This window comes from Mesocricetus auratus, unplaced genomic scaffold (genome assembly GCF_017639785.1).
Source record: "Mesocricetus auratus isolate SY011 unplaced genomic scaffold, BCM_Maur_2.0 Super-Scaffold_100009, whole genome shotgun sequence".
NCBI lineage: Eukaryota > Metazoa > Chordata > Mammalia > Rodentia > Cricetidae > Mesocricetus > Mesocricetus auratus.
Window position 1 is genome coordinate 27,197,507 of NW_024429193.1, and position 27,928 is coordinate 27,225,434.

At 46.4% G+C, this 27,928-nt stretch overlaps 1 protein-coding gene across 7 annotated transcripts in view; it reads right to left on the reverse strand.

The window, feature by feature from the left end:
* The window catches only part of Lef1 (lymphoid enhancer binding factor 1), a 109,581-nt gene that overhangs the window by 31,087 nt on the left and 50,566 nt on the right, over nt 1-27,928 (reverse strand). For all 7 annotated transcript variants that reach the window (XM_040751782.1, XM_040751783.1, XM_013122592.3 and 4 more), the window contains exon 4: nt 3,622-3,754. In XM_040751782.1, coding sequence (XP_040607716.1) covers nt 3,622-3,754 — 133 coding nt within the window. The remainder of the gene's footprint in view (nt 1-3,621; nt 3,755-27,928) is intronic.

The following is a 27,928-nucleotide window of genomic DNA, read 5'->3' on the forward strand; positions in this document are numbered from 1 at the left end:
AGATTTGGGAACTGGGATACCTCAGAGGGACAGAGATTAATTAGGACTCCTCCGCAGCCCCGTAGTGGTCACACTTGATATGATTCATTTGTTCTGTGCTGCCTGTAAGCTCCTCATCAGCTCGAGTCGTCTGGGTCCAAGGTCACGCTGTTCTGGATTAGTTGTATTCTCCAGCAAAGGGGAAATGCCACCAAATTGTTTCTCATGCTTGAGCTCTCCTGGGAGCCGAGTGTCCTGTAACTGTGAAACCCATCTAATCCTAGTCCCAGATGGCATCCCTTTTTAGACCTTACCTTAGGTAGAGGGGAAAACAAAACCAACAAGACTGATACACAATACGTAAATTATGAAATTTAATATACCGGGAGAGGCGTTTCTGAAAAGCGCTAGGTAACTTACTACATGTAGATGTCCACAGTTTCAGAGGATCATTTCCATATAGGGCATTAAGTACTTACCAAGACGCACTGGTTAATATGTGGAAACGGATGAGTGCATGAGAGGGCGGAGCTCTTTAAAGAGTATGGGATTTTCCTACATAACATGTCCGTGGACTTCATGTGAATCTTAAGATACCAAAGGACCTGCATGTGAAATAATGACTTACCGCATACCTTCAATGTTGATTTTTGACTGTGTGTTTAAGACAAACTGCCTCTCAGTTCCTTCCCAAACAGCAGAGAGGAGACTGGTCTGTGTGTGGCATTCAATAGGGCCCTTACCTCAGGTCAACGTACATTTTACTGTTTTCAGAATCACTTCAGATCTCCTTTAACCCCCCCCAATTTTTCGGGGCACACTAATTTCCTTTGATTCCAGCAGTGGCTCTCCAAATTTGTTCCCTAGCATGTTTTTCTTCTTTCTCAGAAAGGGCAGGGGTAGCCTGAAGTTCATGCCTCGGGACCTCTGGCAAATTCTTCAATTGTTGCTTGCTCCCTTACCCTAAGATCCCCACTCTTGGGGGAGGGCCTAGGCCCTGCCCTGGATGAAATGACAGACTCTGGAGATCCCCCATGGAGGGCCTCACTTTCTCTGGGGATCAGAGTGGGTATTGGGAGGGGGGCTGGAGGGCCTGGTAGAGGGGCAGGGGAGGAGAGGAGGGAGAAGGAGCTGGGATCGACATGTGAAACAAGTTTGTTTCTAATTTAAATAAATAAAAAATTGATTAAGAAAAGGATCCCCAAATCCTCAAATCTCAGGGTCTTCTCAAAGACAGCCAGACCAACCTAGAATATTAGAAATGTGAATTTTACTACTTATAAATGAGAATGGTTTCCAAAGACAGTTTCTACTTTCTGGATATTTCTGCCTAGGGCTACTGTATGAACATAGTATTGTTATCTCCTCTGCCACCAACACCATCACCACCCCAGATGAAGGAAGCTGACAAGCCTATGGGGACGCTGACATCAGTGACTCTGGTCTCTAACTGAGCTACACAATACACACCGAGGAAAACAAAAGAATAGAGCAATAGAATGAGTTAGTTCAGGTTTGGAGGGCAAAGTGTGCAAATGGCATTATATAAGCTCAGCATTGCGTAATCGAGCACCTTCAAGCCATAGCTTACACATCCCCTGAGGTACATGACAACGAAGTGTGTGAAGCCCAGGACAAACATGTAATTAAAACCAGGATACCCATGCTAAAACAACTGGAAAGTGTGTATGGAATATGTTATAATACTCACAAACTTTATGGAGGAAAACAAGGACTGGAGAAAGCCAAGAACTAGCTGCTCACACCACTAGTCCCTTCTCTAAACATGTCTACAGAAGTGATAAAGTAATCCAGGGTCATACAAAACAAGGGAGAAGAGCGGCAGACAGGCAAGCCACAGGGGAATCATTAATGTCATCAGCAGATTATAAACTGTTGCTCAAAACTGGCCTGTCCTAGAATTTTTCAAAGAAAAACCTCTCAGCAGTAATGTGTTGGTTTTTCTGTTTTGTTTCGGTTTTTGGTTTTTTTTCAAGACAGGGTTTCTCTGTGCAACAGCCTTAGCTGTCCTGGAACTCACTTTGTAGACCGGGCTGGCTTCAAACTCATAGAGATCCGCCTGCCTCTGCCTCCCAAGTGCTGAGATTAAAGGCGTGCGCCACTACCACACGGCTCAAATGTGTTTTAGTTTTTGTTTTTTTTTTAAACAGTGACTGTCTCAAAAATGCTCAAGCAGGGCTCAGAACACAGAAAACATGTTTTCATCATAAAGTGAAATAAAACTACCATCCATTTGGTGGATTTTTTTTGATAGCTGAGATTTCGAAATCTCTAGTCTGCAGATGTGCAGACTAGACCTGCTTTGTGATCTCGAGGCTCACTAGACAGTGTCCATGACGGCTCGCCCCGGAGACAGCCCAGAGACACTCAGACACACAATGAAGAACATTATACTGGCTTTGAGTCTTTGTTTTGCTTCATCCCTAGCGCTAACAACAAATAGAAAGGAAAAACAAATCCCTAGGATCTCACGGGTTAGGCAAACGTGCTGTCATCAAGCTACGTGCCCAGTTGCCAGGCCAACATTCTCACCTTGTCTGCACAAGGACACTTGAGCTCCACTCAGGTCCAAGGCCAACAGCAAGCGCTCAACTAAGTGTTCTATTTAAACCGCTAAGGGTCTGAGATCTGCAGTGATTGACCGCTAAGTGGTAAACAGCAAAAAATAACAAATGGGTTCAGGAGGCCACTCTTCTGGCACCTTCCAGGGAGGTCGACCACTGCTGGTCGGAGTGTGAAATGCAAGCGGGGGCATGCTCAGGCCTCTGCACTCTGGGCTTTCTTGTGTTTTATAGGGCACTCTGTTTTGGGATTTCCAAAGCCCTGCTGAATCCCAAGGTTGTGTGTGCAGGGCAAGACAGACAGACAGACTTGTTGAGAGGGTGGGTCGCCGCGGGGTGAGAGAATCATGAACTCTTTGCCCAGACCCTCTATTCACCACAGGCAAAAACCGCACATTTGAATTGCATTCAGACTTCATAAAAAATGAGTTTTTCTGCAAATGAAGAGCAAGTGGGCTCCACCATTAACGCAGAGAAGCGAGACTGAAACTGTGCTGCTTTGAGTCTGATATTGTATTATTTATAATATCTAAGCTGGTGATGCCACAACAAAGAGGGCAGTATAATAGAAATAAAATGGAATAAAGAAATCTCCAGAGGCCGAAAAGAATAACCCTTGAAGCAAAAAAATTCCCACTTCACACCTTCTGTACTTATATAATATATAACCAATATATATTATAATGTACATAATATAATATGTAAGTAACTAGTAACAGTGGCCGGAGGTGTTGGAGTGTTCGCCTAGTATGTGGAAGGCCCCAAGTGTAATCCCCCACTTTTTATTTAATTGAGTAAATAAAAAAACCGAAAGCCACCAGCATCCTACATGGTAGTCACCACTCCCACAACACCAAGCCATGGGTTTTTTTTTTATAGTTTTAGTTCTCCATGGTTAGCTGAGGTCTAGAATATTAAATATGAAAGTCCAGAAACAAGTAATTTTATACACTCACATGGGGCGAAGACGCCTGTACACCTGGACGGGCACCAGGGCTCAGCTCATGAGACATGGTCGCTCAATTGGCAACAGAGGCCCGGGCAGGCCGGAGGTGCTTACCTTGCTTGGAGTTGACCTCGGATGGGATGTGTGATGGGTGTGACCCTGGAGAGAAGTGCTCGTCACTGTACGTGATGAGGGGGGTGAGGGGATGGACCGCGTGAGACGGCTGAACCACTGGCACTTTATTTGACTGCAAAGCAACCATAAGGGCAACCGTTAATATGGATGGCCTCCTGCCTCGTCTCCTGTCCCCAAGAAAAAAACCTCACACAGGAGCAGTAGGCAGCCATCGTTAAGGGAACACGAGAGCCATGCAGTCCCGACCAGTTAGTTGCCAGCATTTCTGCGACACACACTCTAGTACAAGGATGTCCCACCAAGAAGCTGATGGTGACTTCCCCAGTGGCCTGCAGACGTTGTCTGGCCAGCGTGCTTCACATGACCCAGCTCTCTGGGCACACATGTTTGTACTCCCTGCTCATTCCCTTCTTTCTTTCTGTTGGATAAAGAGCTGCTAGGCAAAGGTGATCTATAAGCTGTCTACATACGTCTAGCTGTAGAGACCATTCAATAAAAAAACTGCCCTTTGAACGAACTAGCGATCAAATATTGGTAACTGAAACAACTTGGTCGGCACAGATTTGTAATTTACTAGTCCGTAATGCCTTAGCACATCTTTCAGAACAATGCTCCGACAACGTTTGCATGGTTTGTAGCTTTGTCAGATGCGATCATTTGCTTTTGCTGCTACTCAGTTGGCTCCTGCTCCTCTGGCCCCCACAAGAATTCCCAATCCTGTGTTTAATTTCGCAACACAAGAACAGCAGTTTGAAAGCACACTTTCAATTGCTAACATTGCACATTTTAACATTCTTCGGTAGGGCACTATGGGTCATGCCTGTAACCCCAGCACTCTAAAGGTTGAGGTGCTGGAGGCTCTCGTTTTAAAAACAAACAAACAACAGGGTTGTGGAGATGGCTGAGTGGGCAAAGTTTGCTTGCCGAGCCTGGTTCACCATAAAAACCCTGGTGTGCTGGGGCACGCCTGCAGTTCTGGCAATGGCGGAAAAGGAGACAGCCAGATCGTAGAGCTTGCTAGCCAGTCAGTGCAGCCAAAATGATGAGTGCCATGTTTCAAAGACGAGACTGGGAGTGGCAGAAGACCCTGACATTGATGCAGTGTGTGCCTGGGAGGCAAGTGCACCAGGCACACACATAAACAGACTATACTGTACACATCATGTTCGCGCGTGTGTGTGACAAGGAAACTTTGTTCTTTTGTACTGGGGATCCACTAAGGCTTTGCACATGTCGGTCAGTAGCAATCTACATTCTGAGACAGGGCTTCAGAAAGTTACCCTGGCTGGGCTTGAACTCGTGACACTCCTCCTGTCTCAGGCTCCCGGGGAGCTTATATCACCATGTCCAACTTACAAATATATTTTATTGAATTTGGAAGCCCAAAAGTATGTAATTGCATTTTCAAAGAAAGGATCCACATTTGCATGACGTTTATTTACAATCTGTGATCATTTTGATTGCGGCAAAGTTAGAAGTCGTCCTTCCACCCAAGCCAGGTGTGGTAGGTAGCGCATGTCTTCTGTCCCAGCCTTTGGGAGGCAGGGGCAGGTGGTACTCTTGTGAGTTCAAGTCAGTTCAGTGTACATGACAACTTCCAGGCCAGCCAGGATTACACAGTAAGATGCACCTCAAACAAGCAAGCAAGCAAACAAACAAACAAACAAAAGGCTTTCAGTGTTCTAGAAAGTGCTCACTAAATAAATCAGTAAGGGTAATGATTTGAAACAGGCTCAACATTAGGACAACCATTTTAAAAGAAACTAGCTAGTGACCATTTCATGTATTTGCGTATGTGCATGTATGTGTGCTTCTGTGTGTACAGAGAGGAAGAAGGGAAGGACAGACAGAGGATGAGAGGGAAGGAGGGACAGACTCTGTGCCACCATGCCCCATCCCTAACATACTGTCTTTTTGAAAACATGGTAAGTGGACATTAACCTTCATAAAATAATTCATATGTTAACTAACTGGATTTAACCATTCATTCCACTTCAAACTGTGTTAGATGTGGTAAGTGCATACAATTTTATTTGCAAATAATAACGAAAATAGAAAGAAACCTCCCCAATCCCCCAAAGAAACAGAATGCAGCACACTTATACACAGGCAAAAAGTGGCTCTGATTTTCCACCATCTACTAGTTGAAGCGTCCTCAGAGGGATGTGGGTTTACAAACTGCAGTGATGAGCAACTCAGATTTCAGAGGAACACAGTCCAGCGAGCTCACCAGTTCAGGCTTGCCTTCCCCGTAATTAGTTTGAATTAGTGACATTTTACTGTGTTATGCCAGGCTAAGATGAATGTGGAATGAGTTTCTCAAGAAGTAAATAATCATATTAAAAAGAAATCGAGGAAGTGGGCTGAGGTGTGTCCCGACGTGAACTCTTCAAATGTATGGCCCTGTCTCGCAGGCTAACAGACTCCACAACACATCGTATGGGGATGCACCTATGGTACACACTCACTTTGAAACTGATGCTTTTTACCAAGTAAGCATCAGAAGTGTCCGATTCAACATGAAGGTCACCCTCAGGAAATTTAGGAACAATCATCCTGGTGACGCTTAATGCTCTTAACACCTGTCATTACAACCAACCACCCGAAAGACACCCATGTGCCCAGAACAGTAAAGGGTCACACTTTCTCAGGACAATGATAGGATTTCTACAGTGCTTACTATAACAACCCTTAAAAAAGTATCTTTGTAGATTGTAGGGCAATTCCGCTTCTGCTTGATAATTATCAGGTCCTCTCTAATGGTAACCTTTGCCGGGCTCATCTAGCCCTCGGCATTTATTAAACAGAGCGCCATTATCAAAGCCACACAATTTTCTTCTACATATATTAACACAAACATCTATGCATGTAAATGTGCAAAAGGCTTAAAAATACTTGAATGCTTTTCAAGTGTTAATGATGTCATTTTCTAAATATGTTAAGAGGGGACTCTGAAATACAAGGGGATTCAGAACGCTAGGGAAGGGGGCAGGGTAGGGACAAAAAAACACATTATTGTTTAAAGTAGAATAACAACCTCTTGCTTCCCAAATTTGAAAACGGATACATTTCAACCCTAGTTTAGCATAACTACTCTGACTCCTATATTGAAAGTCTCAAAAGTGCAATTGCCAAGTGATCAACAAAAGTATTTTCTTAGGGTTGTTATCGACAGCATTGCAGAGATCTTCTGGAAGGATCTCTCTATTTTGCATGCCTTTCTTGTCTCCAGAGCACCACCCTTAGGAACTCAGCATTAGCAGGCAGCGTTCCTTAATGTCTGACCTGTCCCTCCAGCCATACGGCTCAGACTCTGGTGCCATGAATTTTTGCTAAATTATGCTATCCTTGCTCTCCTCTTAATTTTACGGTTTTCAACACAGATTTGCTTTCCTGTGGGAAGGAGATAAGAGGCTAAGGATTTTAATTTAAGCTCTGGCCTTGTCTTATATTTTGCAAGATGGATAGTGCAAGCAGCCCTAGTAGGTATGTTAAAGGCAGCGTGGATTATGTCCATTTTTTTTGTGGCCAAAAATAAAAGTCACACAAAAATCTCAACAATATGTGTGAGCCGAATTCTAAGGCATCCTGAAGATCGTATCCACCTCGTGTGTAAATGAAGCAACTCGGATTCAAGCTACTTGGGGGCTGCCTGCTGCAGTGCTCCTATGGCCTGAATTAGTAACACAATGAACAGTCACAATGCCCCTGTAGCCTGTTGTCCTCAGTCCTCAGTTTGTGACATGATAAACAAAAACACTGTCAGAACCTGGGCCCTGCCACTGTGGTTAAATCCTAAGACAGAAAACAAATAGAATACTTCTGGATTCTGCTCTTCTCATCTCCAAGAGGCAAGGTATATTTTCTGGGAAAAATTATAAAACCACTGCCTAAGCCTGTCTCACAGCAACATTACAGGCAGTGACACATGTGTGTGGGTGCAGGTGTGCCCACTTATTAAGTGTCTGAAGATTTCCCAAGCCCCATTACAGCACTGATAACACAGATGTGGCCTCTACTATCACACAACTTATCGTCTTGGGCTTAGAGGTGGGGGCAGCCGGCAGTGGGCAGAGAGTGTTCTGGAGACAGACACTACATTCAAAACACAAAAAAGACCTAGATCTGAAACGTAAGCATCAAGAGATACGGAGTGGACAATGTGGGAGGCAGCATGGGTCTAGTCCAGTGCCTTTGCCTCATGATAGAGAACAGTTATAGCCCTGGCCTCTTTTTTTGTTGTTGTTGTTGTTTGTTTGTTTTTTTTTTCGAGACAGGGTTTCTCTGTGGCTTTGGAGGCTGTCCTGGAACTCCCTTGGTAGTCCAGGCTGGTCTCGAACTTACAGTGATCCGCCTGCTTCTGCCTCCCGAGTGCTGGGATTAAAGGCGTGCGCCACCAACGCCCAGCGCAGTCCTGGCCTCTTAAAAGGTGGGAAATAGAAGCAGCGGTCACCAGGGGGTAGGCAGTGAAGCCAGGACCATGGGCAGTACAGTCCAGGACATCACTCTGCTTCCAGCCTGGGGGCTGCCCATCCGCAGGCTCCAAGCTGCAGGGAAATGGAAGGATCCTTTTGCCCCCCCTCCCTTTGTTGAGCACTGTGCACATAGTGCTTTACTCCAAGCAACCCAGCTTTCTCCAGCCGCCGAGGGAGAGGGCAAGGGTGGCGTTTGCTCCTTCTTCACTCATGGCCGCGGTTAGGTAAATCTTACTTCCGGTATAGAAGCAGCAGATATTCCCAATATGCATTCCTATTTCATTATCCCTGATGGCTGGGATGCATGACCCATCTTTCTGAGACACTCTGGAAGCGCTGAGTCACCCCAATCTATTGCTTGGAGATGTTTAGTCTCCAAGGCAGGCGAGACCAAATGCACCTAGTGGGTGAGCCGAGGCAAAGAAACGGAGACAGAGGGACGGGGAACCGGGCTCTAGAAGATGGACAGAAAGCAAGGGGGGGGATGGGGCTGCAAGACAGCTGTCCTGCTTGTGTTGAGGGCTCAGGCATGACTGTTTAGGAAATTGGCAGGCCGTGTTTTCCCAAGCTCGGAATGCCCACCACTGGGCCATTCCACCATGTTGAACATAACAGTAGTGGCAGCCGATACTGATCGATGCTTACTGTCGGCAAGCCCTTCTGAGGCAGGTGAGATTATTGCCCTCTTACAGTAAGATTAGGGAACTGCATGGAGGCACTCCAGAACTCCCCCCGAGGGCACGGAGCTAGTGTGGCAATGTGCACGGACTCTGGCTCTGGAAGCCAAGTACATTTCTAGCATATTATGTGGCCTTGGACTCTGAGCTGACCATCCTGGTCACAGCTGACAGTGTGTGACATCTATGTGATGACTCTGTGGTCTCTGTCCCGGGCCCGGGAATTGCCTCAGACAAAGAGGCACCTCAGAAGAGGTGGTCAGGGCAGCAGAGACTCAACAGTCACCTTTCTCTCCACAGCTGGAAAATCTCCCAAGGAAGGCTGGCTGGCTGCCACCCAGGCGGGACCCTGCAGGTAGGAACCGCTCTGGCATCCCAGCCAATAAAACCCACACCTCCTGTGGGTATGAAGTGGGTGCCACTTAGGGATCTGAGAGCCATCTCCGAAGCCAGGTTCCCAGAAATGACCCACTCACCACTGGCTAGCACCTGGGTGTCCTACAAGTCCTCATTCCCTGACGATGTGGTTCACCTCCCTCACAGCTGAGGCCCTGGGCCTGCTGGGAAGTGAGACAGAACTGGGTGAGCGGCCAGCTGACCTGCAAGTCTATGTTCAGATGTCAGCTTGGGATCTCACCATGTACAAAGCCAGCGCATGTCATTACAACAGCCCGTGAATGCTATCAGCGGCACTCGAATACAGGGGTAACTTGAATAAATACGCTACCCACTTTGGAAATCAGTATGAAGATTCCTCAGAAAAATGGGAATCAGTCTACCAAAAGACCCAGCAATTCCACGCTTAGGCATATACCCAAAAGATACACATTCATACAACAAGGACATCTGTTCTACTATATTCATAGCAGCATTATTTGTAATAGCCAGAACCTGGAAGCAACCTAGATGTCCCTCAACTGAAGAGTGGATAGAGAAAATGTGGTACATTTACACAATGGAGTACTATTCAGTGGGAAAAAAAAATGGAATCCTGAAATTTGCAGGCAAATGGACAGCGCTAGAAGAAACCATCCTGAGTGAGGTAACCCAGTCACAAAAAGACAAACATGGTATGTACTCACTCCTTTATGGATTTTAGACATGGATCAGGGGAGTGCCAGCCTACAACCCAGTGAGTCTGGGAAACAGAAACTTGAACCAATGACTGATGGAAGCAGAGGCAGACACCCAGAGCTAAGCACTTAGCTGAACTCAAGGAACCCAGCTGCAGAGAGGGAGGACTTATGAGCAAAGGGGTCAAGACTGAACCCACAGAAACAGCTGACCTGAACAGGGGGGAGATCTTGGACCCCAGACTGATGACAGGGAGACCAGCATGGGACTGATCCAGACCCTCTGAATGTGGGTGTCAGTGAGGAGACCTAGGCAATCTATGGGTCCTTGGGTAGTAGATCAGTATTTATCCCTGGCATACAAATAGACTTTGGGTGCCCATCCCACAATGAGAGATGTCCCTCAGCCTGGACTCTTGAGGGAGGGCCTAGGTCCTGCCCTGGATGAAATGACAGACTCTGGAGATCCCCCATGGTGGGCCTCACCCTCCCTGGGGATTGGAGTGGGGATTAAGAGTGGGCCTGGGGGGCAGGGATTGACATGTGAAACAAGCTTGTTTCTAACTTAAATGAAAATAAATAAATAAATAAATAAGCAAGCTACCAACTGACTAAGGGGAGAAATGGCACCTGGTCTCAGCCCTCACTGTGGGATTTTGCTTTTGAAGTCTGGGGCTCCCTAAATGCAGCTGTGTGACTTTACTTGTGTCTCTTCTGAGAAGCACAGTCCCAGCCTTCCCACAGAGGGATGAATTAACCTATGAACAGCTCCTCGTCAACTAGACAGAGTTCTGTCTGAGACACTCTGGACCATTCTCCACAGCTGAGCGTTGGGCTCAGGTCCAGTGTGGCTTTCACATCCGAGAGCATCACTGCTGTGAGATAGCAACCTCTTCCAGGTGAGGAGGGAATGAGCGCCAGACCCTCACCGCTCCTCACACCCAGGTCTGTAGCACAGGGGTGGTCTAGAGACCTTCACCATCAAGACGTGGAGACCTTTGCTGACAGGAAGCAATGGATGTGGGCTGGGTGCCCCAGAGGGCCTGTCACCACACGAATGCTTTCGGATGTGCTCAGGCACGTCTCCACCCAAGTGGCTATCATTACCACGCGTTTACAGATGAAGGGGCCTTTGAACACAGAGCCAAGTAGTAATTAGTGGACAGATGAGCTGTGCTGGTGTTGGTTTGATACCCAAACCCTTGGTCTTCCTACCCCAGACTGGGGTTTTCAGTTCCTTCCTCAACCTCTGTTCCACGCTACCAACCAGGTGAATGCAGCCTGCCATGCGTCCGATTTCACAGAAACATGCCAGCAGAGACAAATGGTGGTTTGGAGAAGGCCGGTGCTTCCATCGGGCTGGTGGACTAGCTGCTTTAAGACTAAGAAAAAAGAGCAAGGAGTGCCCATGATTCCCAAGTCAGCAGTGACAGCACGTGGTGTATTACTTGATCACAAGCCAGCCTCGTACTAGAGGCTAAAACTGCATTTCATCTGCTGGGCGTTGGTGGCGCACACCTTTAATCCCAGTACTCGGGAGGCAGAGGCAGGTGGCTGTGAGTTCTAGGTCAGCCTGGTCTACAGAGCGAGTTCCAGAACAACCTCCAAAGCAATACTGAGAAACCCTGTCTCAAAATAAAAAATAAAAGATTGGGTTTCACAGAGAATACTGAAATTCTGAGAAGACAATTTATGTAAGATTACCTTGAAAGTTAAGTCGCAAGTTAGAATTTGGGCCCAAATCGGGGTGACTTCCAAGTCTACAGCTTGTATACTAAAGAATCAAAACCAGAAAGTTCCGGCATCCTTGGTTGTCTCGTGCCAGCCACCAATATCAATACAGTTTAATATTCACGCAGGCACTGGGGCAGAGTTCAAATCCTGGCCTGCAAGTCAGCTCCTATACTTGGCAATCCACTTAGTTTCCCAGAATCTGTTTCCCCGCTTGCAAAACCGGTGGATACCAGCTCACAGGGTTGCATTGGGGATTAACAAGCAACACAAATAAAGCCATGAACTCAGGTCCTGCCTCATCTGCCCAGTAAGTGCTCTGTGGACTGGATACAAACGAGGACCTGGAAAGGAATGTATATGCTCCGAACTTCAAGCCACACATCTCCGAGGCACCCTGTCCTGCCTTATGCTTTTATTTTTCTTCCGGGTGAATTACCACAACAGACCCTCCTTTCCTGCTCTAAAATACTTTCATTTTTGTCTTAGTTTCAAGCACATACACACAGCTGGTCACTGCTGCATTCAGGGAGACACAGCTGGTCACTGCTGCATGCGGGTACACACAGCTGGTCACTGCTGCATTCAGGGACACACAGCTGGTCACTGCTGCATTCAGGGACACACAGCTGGTCACTGCTGCATTCAGGGACACACAGCTGGTCACTGCTGCATTCAGGGACACACAGCTGGTCACTGCACTTGCTCTATTTCTCTGTCAGCAGCAGCTAATACAGCAGATCCCATCTATGCTTAGCTTAGGGGCAGTTTCAAATGCTTTAACTCTAAAATAACCTTTACAGTCTTAAATGCCACAGCATGCTGATGAACCTTTGTTTATGCAGGTTTATCGAGAGACATTCATCATACTCAAAACTACAATAAAAATCTAAAAACATTTAACACATCTTAAGATGGCAAAATTTCTATATAGAAAACCATTTTTCAAATGAAGATGAGAAAAGGGGCGTTGTTTACATCCCCCCTCTTGTTAGTGTCTGCCTCAATAGGAGACATGGGTTTTCATCGTGTGTTTTTACATTCAAATCTCCACTGTGGTATGTCATATTTCAGTTCAACTTCACAGATACACTGTTGCAGTGGAGATTATTCTAGAAGTTTCAGACAATTGCAGATCTTCTTCTCTGATACTAGATCAAAACCTGACAGGTGGCAGAGACTTTCTTTGTGGTTAGTCACAACGTGCATCACAACCTGTGGCAATGTAGCTTCCTCCTGTTACACACACTCTCAACTTCCCCACAGGTGACTCCAAAACATGGCCATTTGGAAAGTGAAAACATTAGAAGAGTTCACCGGGCTGACATTTCTTTGCATAGTGTTACATAATATTTCTTTAACTATGTAAAGATGTGTTACATTTGTTTACGCTGCATTTATTTAATTATGTAAAGATGTGTTGCTGTTTCACCTTGACTGCTCAAGGCACTTGATTGGTCTAATAAAAAGCTAGGAGGCAGCCAATGGCTAGGCAGTAGAGGGATAGGCAGGTCTGGTGGGCAGAGAGGGGGGAGAGAGAGAGAGAGAGAGAGAGAGAGACAGACAGACAGACAGACAGACAGACAGACAGACAGACATATGCTTAGGGCCAGGCAGGCAGGCAGTCCCCAGCCAGTCAAGGCATGGAATAAGATATACAGAATGAAAGAAAGGTAAAAAGCCCCAAGGCAAAATGTAGATGAAGAGAAACAGGTAAGATAAGTTACAAGAGCTAGCAAGATGGGCATAAGATAAGGCAGAGCATTCATGACTAATAAATTCTCCCTGTCATGATTTAGGAGCGGGTTGGTGGTCCAAAAGAAAGCCTGTTGCAACAGTGTGAAAACCGCATTTCATTCCTGATCTCACTGTGAAGGCTTTAGAGACTGAAGGGAGATAACACACTCACAGTAGTATGCATCAATTTTCAAAATTCTAGTTTTTGTTTGAAAACTTGATTTTTTTCTTAATCACTGGCAGTAAATTATATCAATTGTTTTCACACTGCACAGCAGATTCGTTCTGTAAGAGAATACGTCAGACACCAATGTTGGTGTCTGCCTTTCAATTATATACTTGGACGTCAAAGGTCAATAAATTTGATCATTTTAACTGGTTTACTAAGGACATCAGTGACAGCTGGCCTTTCTGGCAACACAGTGTAGAATGCAGTCACTACGCGTGCAATCGCCAGCGGTTTTAGCCAACCTTGCTTTTGCACCACCAGGGTAATGAAGTACAAAGTACAGTAATGAAGACAAAGGTTTTCCGTTGCCCTGAGAACTGTTTGACTCATGGATCTTCGAGTTTAGAGTGCACTTTGGGAACTGACGTCTGCAGTGAAGTAACAACATGTGACTAACTGTTGTGTGCAGGAGACGCAAGCCAGCCAGGTGAAAGGCATTACTCAGGTGACTTCAGGAAACCATTATTTCATGGCTTACATATTTGGGATGGTTTTGGATAGGGAAATTAAACTTTATGCCTTTACTACCTTGTACTGTTGCTAAGTGTCTGTGTAACTATTTTCTCTCACTAGACAAAGGTTGTAACTAAGTGATTTTTCCCTAACATTTTACTCAGGTCCTGGCAAGTCCCTGACTGTCAGTATCTATCTGTCATGTGATTGTTTGAATAGGCTTTCAACAAGTCAACTCCTTTTAAGGAAGAACTAATTCATACCTTGATATTACAAATGAGGATTTCTGTCTGTATTCTTTTTCTCTTGTGGCATTAAAAATTACACCACCATTATCCATCTGCAGTTTCCAAGGAGCAGGACTTTGGGTCACTCTGATAAGGTTCTCTGTTCAGTGTAGCATAAGGCCAACTTTTGGTAATTCAGTTCTCTGTAGATGTTCCCATTTCTTCACTGGATGTTTGTGGGGGAAACACCCACATTTCTTGACAAGTGGTCCTCTCCATCATAAAACCAGCAATGCTGTGTCGAAATCACTCAGGTTTTTTAATCTTTTAACTCCTTCTTCCGTGACCAGCAGAGAAACCTCCCTGCTTTTCTAAAGGGCTCATGTGACTCTCCCAGGCCACTCTAGCAACTTGTTGTCTGGTGTTGGGTAGAAGAGGGTGAAAGAAAGGGCAGTCACACTAAAACTGATAAAAAGCAGGCTCCGTGTTAGGTAAAGGCCCGGATGCTCTTGTTTGGGTCCCCATCACAAGCCAGCCTGTAAGTGCTGGTGGGGTGTGGTGACCCACCTGTAATCCAGCAAGCAAGAGAAAGAAACAGGGTCCTGGGAGCAGGCCAGGTAGCGAGCCAGATCTGGGGGCTCTGCCTCAATACATAAAGTAGAGCGCAATCAAGGAAGACGCACGCGCGCGCGCGCACACACACACAAAACACACACATACACAACACACACACACACACACACGCACGCACGCACGCACACAGGCACACAGAAGAGACATAGCTTCCTGTTGTCCCCTAGTATCATCCTTTGCAAACAAAAGTGAAGTGCCGTGACACACCATTTGGAGCTGTGATTATTCTGATTATAAAGTAATGAGGTCACCTAACTTTTGTGCTTCTTGGTTCATGCGGAGGTGGTAGCTTCCAGCGTGTGTTACCCGTCCTCACCAGAGCCGTACTTTAGAGAAGGAACAAGGGGGACCATGTGTGTGCCCTTCCTTCCCCCTCCCACAGCTGGGAAGTCGGGCAGAGCTGTGGTGGAGGAGGCCTTGCACGTGAACTGCAAAGTCAGAGCTGAAGGGACATGGGAAGAGGAGGGCATAGTGATACAAGTCCATGAGTGCACACAAACACCCACTCATTAGGGAGAGTTCAAAGTCAACAACAACAGCAAACATTCCTTTGAAGAGAATCGAGGGAATTCTAACGGTGCCTTGGCTTGCTTTCAACATTACACATGGGGCAACTGATTGCTTTTTAGAAACGGTTATGTCAGAGCTTAAGCTTCAACTGAAATGATCTGACTCCTTGGGATGCCTAGAAAGAAGACACAGAAGTGGACTGTCACTCCAAGAGAGGGGGTGTAGGTGGGGAGTTCAAAGCCTACTGGATGAGTGAGACAAGAGGAGGGTTAAGTTTTACCAACTTTTCCTTACAGAGTATTGTGTTCAGTGGGTACAACATTACACTCCTCATTCTACCATTGGATTCTGCCTTAAATTGGCCTTTATTGTATCTTGCTCCATTCTTACAGTATAACAATAATTACACAGCAGTCTAAGCTACAAGCTACCTAAGGCTGGCTTTCCTGGACCAAGCAAAGCTATGGCTTTCCTGGCTCTTTTCTTTTTGTACTTGTTGCTTGCTGTAATCATGCTCCTCTTGCTTAGACCTTGTATTTTCAACCCTGTAAAATTTCTCTCTTTAAGGATACGTAAAGATTTCCAACCAAACTCCTCATAATGCTGCCAAATCCCATTACAGGTAACCCAAAGCTGAAAGACTTCTCTCTTCTTGTGGTCCCTCTCAGGAAGGGAGTGTGCTGTCACCATCACGAAAGCCAACCTTCAGCTTCCCCAAAGGATTTCTGAGTTAGGGTCTGGGGGGGGGGTTAGTGGCGGGAGGGCAATGATGTGCAGAGAGGGACATCAAGATAAACGCAGGGGAGAAGTAAGTCGACAGAGAAAGACTGGAAACCCCTCCTCGACAGACAACAGAGCATGTGTGAGAAAAGCCCATGACACGTAAACTCTGGAGAAGTCGGGCTGTGCAAACAACCTAGAAAGGATCCAGAGCTCACAAGGAAAGGTGTTACTTTGACCGTCTGTCTTCCCAGCTCACCAGCCAGCTTCCAATCTTGGCTGTGCCTTTGCTGATTTTTCTCTTAACAAACTGTCCCTATCTCTATTGTAAAGCCTCCCATTGCCCCCAACCAATACAAAGTTGGAGCACATTCACCCCAGTCTTTCATCACCTCTATAAACCCGAGCACGCTTCTGCCCATCTGCTCACAGATGAGGAGACCAAGGTTCAGAAGGACTAACTAAGCTTTGCTGAGATCCCATCTGCTCTAGTCCACTCCGATGAACGGATCACCGGGGAAAGTCGAGATCTCAAAGGGGAGACACTCACACCAGGAACCCCAAAGGGACCCCCTGTTCTCTGGAGTCTGTAAATAAAGAGACTGGGTGAAGCCTGAGTGCACCAGCACACCACTGTTTTTCCTGAAGGGGAAAGAGAGGAACCAGGGTCAGTTAGCATAAACAGCCAAAGAGAAACCAAAGCAGACCTAAGGTTTGCTATGCTAGAGGCAAAGCATTCTCTGTAAGGTGATACAGTTGCCAATCTGAGGTTAGAAAAGACATGAAGCATCATGGGTGAGAGGCTGGCTAGCATCTCAGGAGGCGAGATCAACAGCAGCCGCAGCAGCTGGGAGAGAGTGACAGAGACCTGTGACTGGGACCTGCACATAGAGACCGGTCTACAGTGGGAACTCAGGGCACAGAAAGAAATCAAATGCTCACAGCACTTTCTGGACCATGGACACTGGAAACCACAGATCTGTGGATTGGAAGGGGGCACAGTGTGATTAGGAGTGGGCAGGGGACAGGATGCACCCTGGTACCTTGATTAGAAAACTGTCACATGTCCCAGGAGAGAAGTTCTTAGCTCTTCATGGCATGGAAACTAATTGGCACTGGCATATTCAAATTTACTCAGTTTGGTGACAATAGTATTTGTAGGAGCACTGGTTAGTTTTTGACACAAGCTAGCATCACCCAGGATAGATACTCAGTTGAGGAATTGTCTTCATCAGACTGGCCTTGTGGGGCATTTTCTTCACTAATGACTGATGTGGGAAGGCACAGTCACTGTGGGCGGTGCCACCCCAGCCAGTAGTCCTGGGTAATATAGGAAGGCAAGCTGAGCAAGCCTCCATTGTCTCTCCTGTCATTTCTTGGCTTTCCACAGTGACAGACTGCAACATGTAAGCCAAATAAGCCCTTTGCTCTCCAAGTTGACATTGGTCATGGTGTTGTGTCACAACAACAGAAAATAACTAATACAGCCAGGCCAGGGGGCGATAACAAGGCAAACTAATCGAGATAGGTTGGGGGAGAGATCTGGATCAAGAGCTCCTCCAGGCTCCATGCAGAATTCTTTGAGTAAAGACTGTGTTTTCCCTTGCAATCCACTGATCACACCTCATAACGATGTTGGGCAACGGGGAAGGACAGGATGCCAGACCTGAAGGGTAGAGGGGACATGGTTGCAGCAAATTCTGGCAAGTTCTCTCTAGCTTATCAGCCATTAGTACTGAGTAGATACTTCCAGCTTTCCTGTTGCAGGTTTTAAAAAAACTCTCCCTCTACATCCAAGGATGGCTGACCCAAGGAAGAGTCCTCTGTCCTCTTCCCTGTGCCTCACCCTTAGAAGGGGGAAGACACTGCCTAGCATTCGGGATATCCATAGGGAAGGAAAGAATGTTCCAAGCCCGAGAGACAACTAGAGATACCCTGGGATGGGGTGAGCAGCTGAAGCTTACTCATGGTCAAGGTCAGAGAAATCCCACAGCTACCCAGCTGGACCACAGATGCATGGCACAAAATTCCACAGGGGCGAAGCCAGCAGACTGACACCTAATTATGTCACAGTGAAATGGGCCCTTCCCGCTTGGAGTGACTATAAAAGGCACTTGCTGTACTTTAATTGGCTTTTGTCATAAAGTCAGGTGTGAGTCGGTGACAAAAGCAATACTCATGTAAGACTATGTTGTGGAGCCTCTGTGACTGTGCTAAATGTTCCGTGTTTCAAGGCATCCCTGCTCCTAACTAGGTGTTCACACGGGAAAAGAGTCAATTGCGAGTCTTGGGGCAGGGTGTCCTTGTTTTTTACACAGAAGTTGCTGAAGAGCCTTTTGGCAATCAAAAAGGAAAAGAGCCACACAGACTATATCCACTAAAAGGCCTAGTACAAAAAAAGTGTATCTATGAGCAGACACAGGGAAACATAAGACATTTCCTACGAACATTCAAATGTGTTGCTGACCTTGGAAGACCAGTGTGGAGGCACTCCTACAGACCTGAGCTACTGTTAAATTACTGGCGGGGGCCTGAGACCCGAGGCCAGTACAACTCGAGAGGGGCAGTTTGTGTTAAGATGCACACCAGTTTTCACACGGTGCTGAGGTTACATTTTTTCTTTTCTTTAAAAATAAATCTTTTGGGGGCTGGTAGTGCTGATGTTAAACGCAGAGACACCCAGGCCAGACAAGTGTTTTATCACTGAGTCGGGCACTCAGCTTCATTTTTTAGTATACTGTATTAAATAAAATCATCACTAAAAACTTGTGTGTTGTTACTCTTTTGGTGTGATTATGGGACAATTAAAAATGCAAATACACTGTGCATTTGTAACTTGCATTTTCCTTCCATGAGGTATTTCCCCTAGGGTCTAAGTATCTGTGAGGAAGAATGTCCCCTCTGCCTCGTGAGCTCCAGTCACACTATGGCTGTGTAGCTTGGTGTTCCTGTGGGAGTCCTAACACGGGGTATGGGGGATGTCTCTGGCTCTTTTGCCCGCCTTTGAGACCCCTTTTCTCCTACTGGGTTGCTTCATCCAATCTTAATATGTGGAGGGGGGATGTGTCTAGTCTTATTGTAATTTATTACACCATTTTTGGTTGATATCCTTGCTCTTTTCTGAAGGGGAATGAAGAAGAGTGGATATGGGGAAGAGGGGAGGTGGAGGGAGGGGAAACTACAGTCAGGATGTAATACATGAGAGAAGAAATGGTAAAAAATAATAACAATAAATAATTACATAGGGGCATGAGCGCTGTCGCTATGGTTAAGAGCACTTGCTGCTCTTACAGAGGACCAGGATCTCCTCGCTTCTCAGCACCCATGTGGCAGCTCACAACCATGGAACACTTCAGTTCCGGATTATCTCTGCCCTCTTCTGGCCTCTGTGGGCACTGCATGTGCATGGCACACATACATACATGCATGCATACATACATACATACATACATACATACATACATACATACATACAGGCAAAGTGCTCATAAACATAAAATAAAGTAATAACATTTAAAGTAATTGCATAACTATTTTCTAGGTTCCTCTTCCTTTTTTTAACCCTAGACAGAGTTTTTCTGTGTATCCTTGGCCGTCCTCGAACTCACTTTGTAGACCAGGCTGGCCTGGAACTCACAGAGATCTGCCTGCCTCTGTCTCTGCTTCTGCCTCCCAAGTGCTGGGATCAAAGACATGTGCCACCACTGCCCTGCTCTGGGTTCCTCTTCTATGGAAAAGGAAAACTGTGGTTACAGAACTGAAAAATCGGCAGGACATGGCATCACATGCCTGTGACCAAACACCTGGAGGCTGAGGAGGAAGGTCTGGGAATCTGAGGTCAATCTGTGCTACACAGCATGATTCTTGTCTCAAAATAAACACACAAACAACAAAAGAAACAGCTACAAAATTGAAGAGGTGAGGGATGACAGGCTGTGGGGGAGGGTGGAGGGAAGGGCAGAGAAAGAGGAAAGCATGGGCAATGTCAATCTAAACTTGGGTTCCAAGTCGTCATTTAAGGGACAGTTTAGAAAAAAAATAGAGTTAATTATGTAACAAGTAGCACAAAGCTTGATAACATTCAGTGTGTAGTACGAGGGGAATAAACTACTTGGAGCCTGTCTTGTACCGTTCTGAGTGGTCCCCGTGAATGAATGGTGGATGTTGTGGAGCGTTCTCAGCGAGGATGAATGGGCTCCTTCCCACCCCACCACCCACTCCACCTGGGGAGAAGAGGCAGCGTACCTGGAATGGAAACCATGCTGTGACATAACTACTCTCAGGGTGTGCTTATGAGTCAAGGGAAAAGCACCTTTGGTTTTGGATTTAGAAAACAAAATCCTGAAATGAGTTAGAAATTGAGGCTGAAAACTTAAGACGGACAAAGCAGATTCCAACCCTCGGCTTCCACATAATTCTGTATATTGTGAGTCATTTTAAATGGCCAAATAAGTCAAACGAAACACGGTTCTCAAAAAACATATATATAAATAATACATATATATATACACACACACACAGACATATGTAGTATATATACACCTTTTAAAAGACTTTCAATTCTATTTAAATATAGAATTCTATATATTTTTTATTTATATGTTTTCAGGAAACAAAATCTTTCTATTTTCTACACACACACACACACAAAACCAACAGCAGCAAAGATGATAATAGCCTTTCTTCAGGGCAATCTACACAGCCCGGAATGTAGAGTAGTGTCTTGGAGACACTGGCGGCTTGTTCTAATGCAAGGGAACTGGCTGCTAGACTTCCACGATTTTATGAGCCTCTTATTGTATAGGATGGAACCGGTCACAGCAGGATTATCTGCACTCTAGGACCTGGAGAACCTGCAAAGTGCCCTTCCCAGGAGCTCACGTGTGGGTAAACACTAAATCCCTCACTACGGAACTTACGGTAACACTATTTCCCTACTTATGCCTCTTTGTGCCAAGCAAAGGGAACAAAATCCTGACCTTCGTCTAAACTATTCAAGAACAGAGAACCATGGCAACAATCATGTCAAGACCTGGAATGTCCACTCTCAGCTGCAGGGGACGTGGTCTAGGTCAATCGTTCCTCTGCCGGGACCCCCCCTTGCTGCTGGGTCTAACAGTGCGGAACCTGAGTAACTGGGCAGACAGACGCTCCGTGCGCTGCAATGAGAATGGCTAGAGCAAGCTTAGTGAGAAGCCCTTGAAGCACGCCAGAGGGCCAGGAAGACAGCCCTGCAGTTGGAGAAGCTTGTGGGTACCAGCCTAACTATCCAAAGCAGATCCCCAGAACCAGAGAGGAGGAAGGACTGACTCCTGAAGGTTGACCTTTGACCTCCCTGAGCATGCTGTGCCATGCATGTGCCCCCCCCACAGAGACACTCATATGAATGCAAACACACATGTACATGCTCAGATGAAGAAAAGGAAATGGCCGGGCAGGGGTGGCGCACGCCTTTAATCCCAGCTCTCGGGAGGCAGAGGCAGGTGGGTCTCCATGACTTTGAGGCCAGCCTGGTCTACAGAGAGAGTTCCAAGACAGCCATGGCAGTTACACAGAGAAACCCTGTCTTGCAAAACTAAAAAAAAAAAAAAAAAAAAAAAAAAAAGGAAATAAGTTTTACATAAAAATACAAAACTGAGAACTGGAGAGATGGTTCAGAGGTTAAGAACACTGGCTGTTCTTCCAGAAGTCCCAGCAACCGCATGGTGGCTCACAACCATCTGTAATGAGATCTGGTGCCCTCTTTTGGCCTGCAGGCAAATATGCACACAGAACATTATATACATAATAAATGAATAAATTGCAAAAATTGCAAAACTGGCAAGGTGGTGGTAGTGGTGGTGGCGGCACACCCCTTTAGCACTCGGGAGGCAGAGGCAAGTGGATCTCTGTGAGTTCAAGGCCAGTTTGGTCTACAGAGCGAGTTCTACAACAGGCTCCAAAGCAACACAGAAAAACCCTCTCTTGAAAAACAAAAACCAATAACAAAAGCAAAAAACCAATAAAACAAACAAACAAAATCAAGACTGAAGATTTCACTTGCTTTCTGAGCTGATGGACAGGACTTTAACCCTGGGGGCAGTGATTCGGAACAGCTGCCCAGGCCACAGGCACAGAGGCTGACACTGGACAGAGACCGCCAGAAAGATCAGAAAGACTGCTTCTATGCAGCACGCTGACCCAGGGAACAAATGCTCTCTCCAGGGAATGGGAGACTTGGCGTAGAGAGATTTGAAACTCTTGTATTCTGGAGAGAGAGACAGAAGAGCAAAATTACATCTGTGGCCAGGAGTGGAGGTTCCTAGCCAGTAACTGGATTTGAAGGTCAAGAGCCGGGGTATCCTTCCTGGCCCTATCTGCTACGGTGTGTAATCTTCAGTAAACGACTTCCTACTCTGCAGAGCTCCAGCTTCCCTGCTGAAGGAGGGGAAAGGCTTTCCCTGCCCTGGGTTTGTGTTAGGATCAAGTGAGATCTGGTATAGAAGGTAAGTGTAAGAACGGGACAGAGGCATGTCAGTATGGTACCCATTCCAGTCTGGACGCCATTAAGGTCACTTCCCACATTGAGAACATTTTACTACAGTCAACATGCGTGGCTTCTATGGATACCAAGTAAATCTAACTTGGAATTTTGCTGAAACGGTTACAATGGCCTCACGGGCTGTCAGTCACCGTGCCTTACTGCCCACGGGCATCCTACAGGAAATCTCTGCTTTCTTAGTAAGACAACTTTGTGGGAGAATGTGTTTTCTGTGGCACGACGTGATCTATCTCCATACCTCAAGCTATGCCACTGCCACGTGTCAGCTGGTCCATTGGAATGCCAACGTTTTAAAGGTGATTAAATGGATGACCAGCCAGGAGATGGTCAGAAAGTGGAAACATTTTAAATACTAGGAGAACAGCAAACCCAGAGATAACCCGTGAACACAACAGTTTGCAAAACAGAGATGCACTTGAGAAAAAGCAGACAGGCAAAACCTTGAGAGCAACATGATGTGTGTGGCTACAGCTGGTGAAAGCTGAACTTCTGGGGTTGACAAACGGTAACAGGTTCACCCGTCAAGTCTCCCATGCCCTTGCTAGCTCCAGTGGCCCTGAGACCATCAGTTGAAAAGCTGTGAGTTCCAGTCCGCTAATACCCTGTAGTTTGTCTCACACCCAGAAGTGATCCCAAAAGGAAGCAAACATGCTTTTGGCGAGGAGTGACTTCAGTACTGGGAATATAAAAAACTGCTTTTAAGAGATCAGTGGCACCAAGTGGGTCCTGCCTTGATGGTAGTGAGTACCGATGATCTAAAGAAACCTAATGGAATTTACAGAACAATGAAGACATTGGGAGGGATGTTTCAATTGTCATTAAATTAGTTCCATTGTCATTAAAGTGAAAAACTCGATTTAACTAGTGAGGTTGTGTTTATCCTAAAGACTGAGGGATGGAGACATGGGACCTACAGATGAGATGCCTTCATCCTGCCAGAATTCCATCAAGGGCCACACCTCAGACAGGACCACCAGTACCTTGAATCTACTCTGACTCCCCATGAACCTAACCTACAAACCCAGCTGACAGGTCTGAGGCTCAGGAGAACTGCACTGTCCAGACCCAGGAGAGGGGCTGGGAGCTGAAGTACAGGTTACGAACTCCATGACTTGAGGTTTCCAGAAGTAACTGTAGAGGAAGAGTCCCCAACACATTCCGGAAACCTAGCCTGGGGGTCTTATTTGAGTCCTTCATTTTCAAGAGTTAAGAGGGAGATCCTGTCTCAGAAATCTAAAGCCACAGTCAGTAAAATAGCCAATCCAAGGAAAGGCTGCACAAAACTAGAAAGGAACCACAACAGCTCCAGATGGACAGCACTTCAGAGAGATGCACGCCCTGGTGACAAAGCAATCTTCTCAGAAGGAAACATTCTATCACAGAGGGAAACACTAAGACTCTGGAAGTAAACAACTTACAAGTCTCAGGAATCCCTGAGATTACAAGACTCACAGGCCCCTCCCTTCCCAATTTCATGTAAACAATAGACAGCTACAGAACTGAGACTCCCATCCTCTTTGCTGCCTCTGATCTCTGCAGGGAGCAGGGATGCCTCTTTTGTGAGCCTCAGCCATGTTGGGGTCACTTTTGGTGATGCATTTGTCTTTGTGTCACTGATGCTCCTGTAAGTGACCTCTTACACTACCCCAAGCAGCCCCAATGACACTCTGGTTTGGCAAGTTGTACTTTGTGGGGGAATCATTCCTTTGGTCTGTCATTGGTTCCCTGCCTGGGGTAAAAAGATAGCTGCTCACATCTCCCCAGGATAAGCCACCAACACGATCTCCTTTGGATGTCACAATCTCTCGGTAAAGAAGGTGTTAGTAGCTCCTTGTCTCAGAGAAGAAAGCTCCGAATACAAAAGGCCTACAGGAAGCACAGGGCTAAACTAACCCTGTTTCCATTTCACCAAACCATGCCACAGCCTGCTGTCTGTCATCCAAGGGACAGCAGTCCCTCTCAAGCACAAGAGACTCCCCAGGACAGCTGCAGGGGCACAGGGCCTCAGGAGCACAAACAGAAATCAACAGCACCTCCCGTCCTCTGACGAGCCATTACCATCTGATTTTATGCCCCAGAAAGGGCCACGCAGGGTCATCTGAACACACTAACCACTGGGGTCGCCATTCACTAACTCATTCACAAGTCCCACGCGTGAGCCAAGCTCACCAGTGAACATCAAGAAGGATTGTTCTGTTTAGAAAACTTCCTGCCCATCAAATGGAGCCGCACCATTAAGGAACTTTCTGCCTCCCCTGAATTGTCTGGTTCATGCTCAGAATGGCCGTGCTTCAGGCTTTCAATTGGATTTTAACAGGAGCAGTGCTCCCGGCTCCTGGTCAACTTTGTAACTGGAAGTCTTTAAAAGAATCAGACCTTTATGCCACCAGGATAGGAATGTGTCTTCACAGGAACCTGTGGGGATGCCTTTACTCCATATTTAAATCCGGTCTCAGCCTTGAAATGTGAACATGCCATAAGCCAATGGTAAAGGTTCTCCTGTTTAACTTATTTTTCCTGCCGCTAATGGCTCAATTCATTGTGCTTTCAGCAAACAAATGTGCCGGTTCAATCTCCCCCTCACTTTATTTTTAATTGGCTCATGTTTAAAGCTTTAAAAATATCCAAAACAGACAGAAAACTGTTGCATAGTTTCTCAAAAGGTTAAACATGAATTGCGTTACCCAACAATTTTATTCCTAAGATCCAAGAGAGCTAAAAGCATTTTCTCATACAAGTGAAGAAAAATATATATATATATATATTCATATGTAGCACTACATATGATAGCCAAAAAGTGGGAACCACCCCAAAGGCCCACAGACTGACACATAAGCAAACTGTGAGATAGACATGCAAAGGAATATTATTCACCCACAAAAAGTAGCTAAGTACTGACATACTGTTGGTGAGCCTGAAACATGTTAAGTGAAATAGACTAGACTTTTCAAAAGGCACGTATTGTACAACTTCATTTATATAAATGGACAGATTTATCAAATCCATGGAAAATGATGAAAGGCTGCCACTGCCTGAGAGGAGGGAGAGACTGGGACTGGAAGATGAAAATGCTCTGGAATTTAGACCGCTTTGACAAATGCTCAGCCGTACTGGCACCCGCTCAATTGTGCACGTTAAGTGGATTTCAGTTTATATAAATTAGAGCTGAATCTTAAAAAACTGAAAGGTAACAATGGACTTGGACTACAAAGAAGGCGTGTTTTCTTGTGCACACATTGACTATCTAAACCTTGTCATTTTACACGTTTTGATAACAAGGGAATCTGAGTAGGCTGCAATTGGAATTACATGTAACCAAGCACACCCCACAGATGGCATACGTGTGTCGGGGCATGGTGGACCCACATTACCATACAGGGGACATGTCTAGAAGTTCTTCCCCCATCCTTTCTTCCTGGCCTGCATCTCAGAGACGGCCTAAAAGCTCCTTGCTCCTCTTACAGCCCGACTGTCTGGTGGATAACACGGACAACTGGCAAAGGAAAGGGAGAGTGTCACCTCAGACACTTCCTGTCCTCTGCAGCACGGCATGCTGCACACCTCCAGGGACCTAGTGGGGTCACTGCTCTCAGTGTCAGGTGGATAGAGGAGCCCACACAATGGGAGCTGAAGGGAGCATGGTTTACAGATTCTAATAGGCAGGCTACAGGAAGAAGGTCAGTCATACCCATGGGCCAGGTGCATGCAGCCTTCATCAGCGCCCTGAAACCACGCACATCCAACTCAGGGCTTAGTGCCTCCATTTACCTTCCCACACTTAGTAAAAGGAGAAAAGGAGAACTTTATAAGTGGAAAGGAGCACACACTCCACAGTGCTGCAGGATTCATCCTCTAAGACAACTACAGACCTGGAATCAAAGGTTTAAAAGCTGCTCTTGGGGCTGGCGAGACGGTTCAGTGGGTAAAGACGCTTGCAGCCAAGCTCTGTGGCCTGAGTTTGATCCCTTAGCTCCATATAGCCGAGGGAGGGAGAGACTGGAGGACTCTTACAACTTGTTCTCAGACCTTCACACATACCAGCCGTACTCTACCTCTACACACAAATAACAAAATGCAATGCAATAAACTGAGCTGGGCGGGTGCCACACCTCTTTGGTCCTAGCACTAGGGAGGCAGAGGCAGGCAGATCAAGGCCAGCCTGGTCTACAGAGAGTATTCCAGGACAGCCAGGGCCACACAGAGAAACCCTGTCTAGAAAAAATTTTTAAAAGTTGCTCTTTAGGGATTTTAAACAAATTATCCGGACTATTTACACTATCCCTAACAGTTTCAAAATGCACTTCAATACTGCTTCAAATCGCACTTTCTGTCTTCTTGGGCATTGATGAGATTTAAAGTCTTTATCTCATTGTTCTAGGCTCTGGCCAAGTTCTTCTGACCAAGCCATGGCCAAGACGGCATCTGACCTGCCATCTATCAAGGCCCTCCTGGGGGGGGGGCACTCCAGAGCTGGAGGGAGCTGGAGCTCCCACTGTGCAGTCCTCCATCAGCCAGAGAGAAAAACGGGGATGCCCACATGAGCTGGGCAGCTGAGTCCACGCTGGGATCCAGTGCCTGGCTCTGCTGTTACTGTGCAAAGGTGAGTCCACTCCCGTCAACACAGCTCGGGTCAAACAGCTTCCGCGTCAAAGGGCGGTGCCGTGGAAGGAGGGACGATGATGAGCACAGCTTCGCCACTATTCCCAAGAGCTCAGTCTCCAGCTGGAGAGGGAGGATATATTTGCAAATAAAGCCAGTCTGGAACGTGGAGCGGCTAAAGCGGGTAGCCAGGAAACAAGTGTCCGGGCGGGAAAAAGCAGCGAGTGCGGGAATGCACATAAGCATGAGCGCTGTCTCCGCCGGTACAGAGAAGGCTGGGGAGTGTAGCAAGGATGCTTAAGGACCCACAGTGAGAAGAGGGAACCCGGCACCAGTACCAGTCAACATTCCTGTACTGAGTGTTGGATGTTTCAGCGGTGCTTCCTGCCACCAAATGAAACAAAGTGACTTGCAAGAGTCACTAGGCTACCAAGTAGCAGCAGATGCTCCACAGGGAGGCAGGTCCATGCCTGGATGTGCTGACAGTGACCTCTATAGCAAATACAGTTGTTGGGTACACACATGGGGAGTGTTTCTGGCTTTCTAGCAGATCATACGGCTTTAACAGACTTGGCTGCAGGGAAAAATCACTTTCCGGATAAAGGGGACAAAGAGAAAAAGGCGTGGAAAGAAAGGCCCTGAAATGCTCAGCTACTGTCAGCGTGTTAGGTTATAGGCACC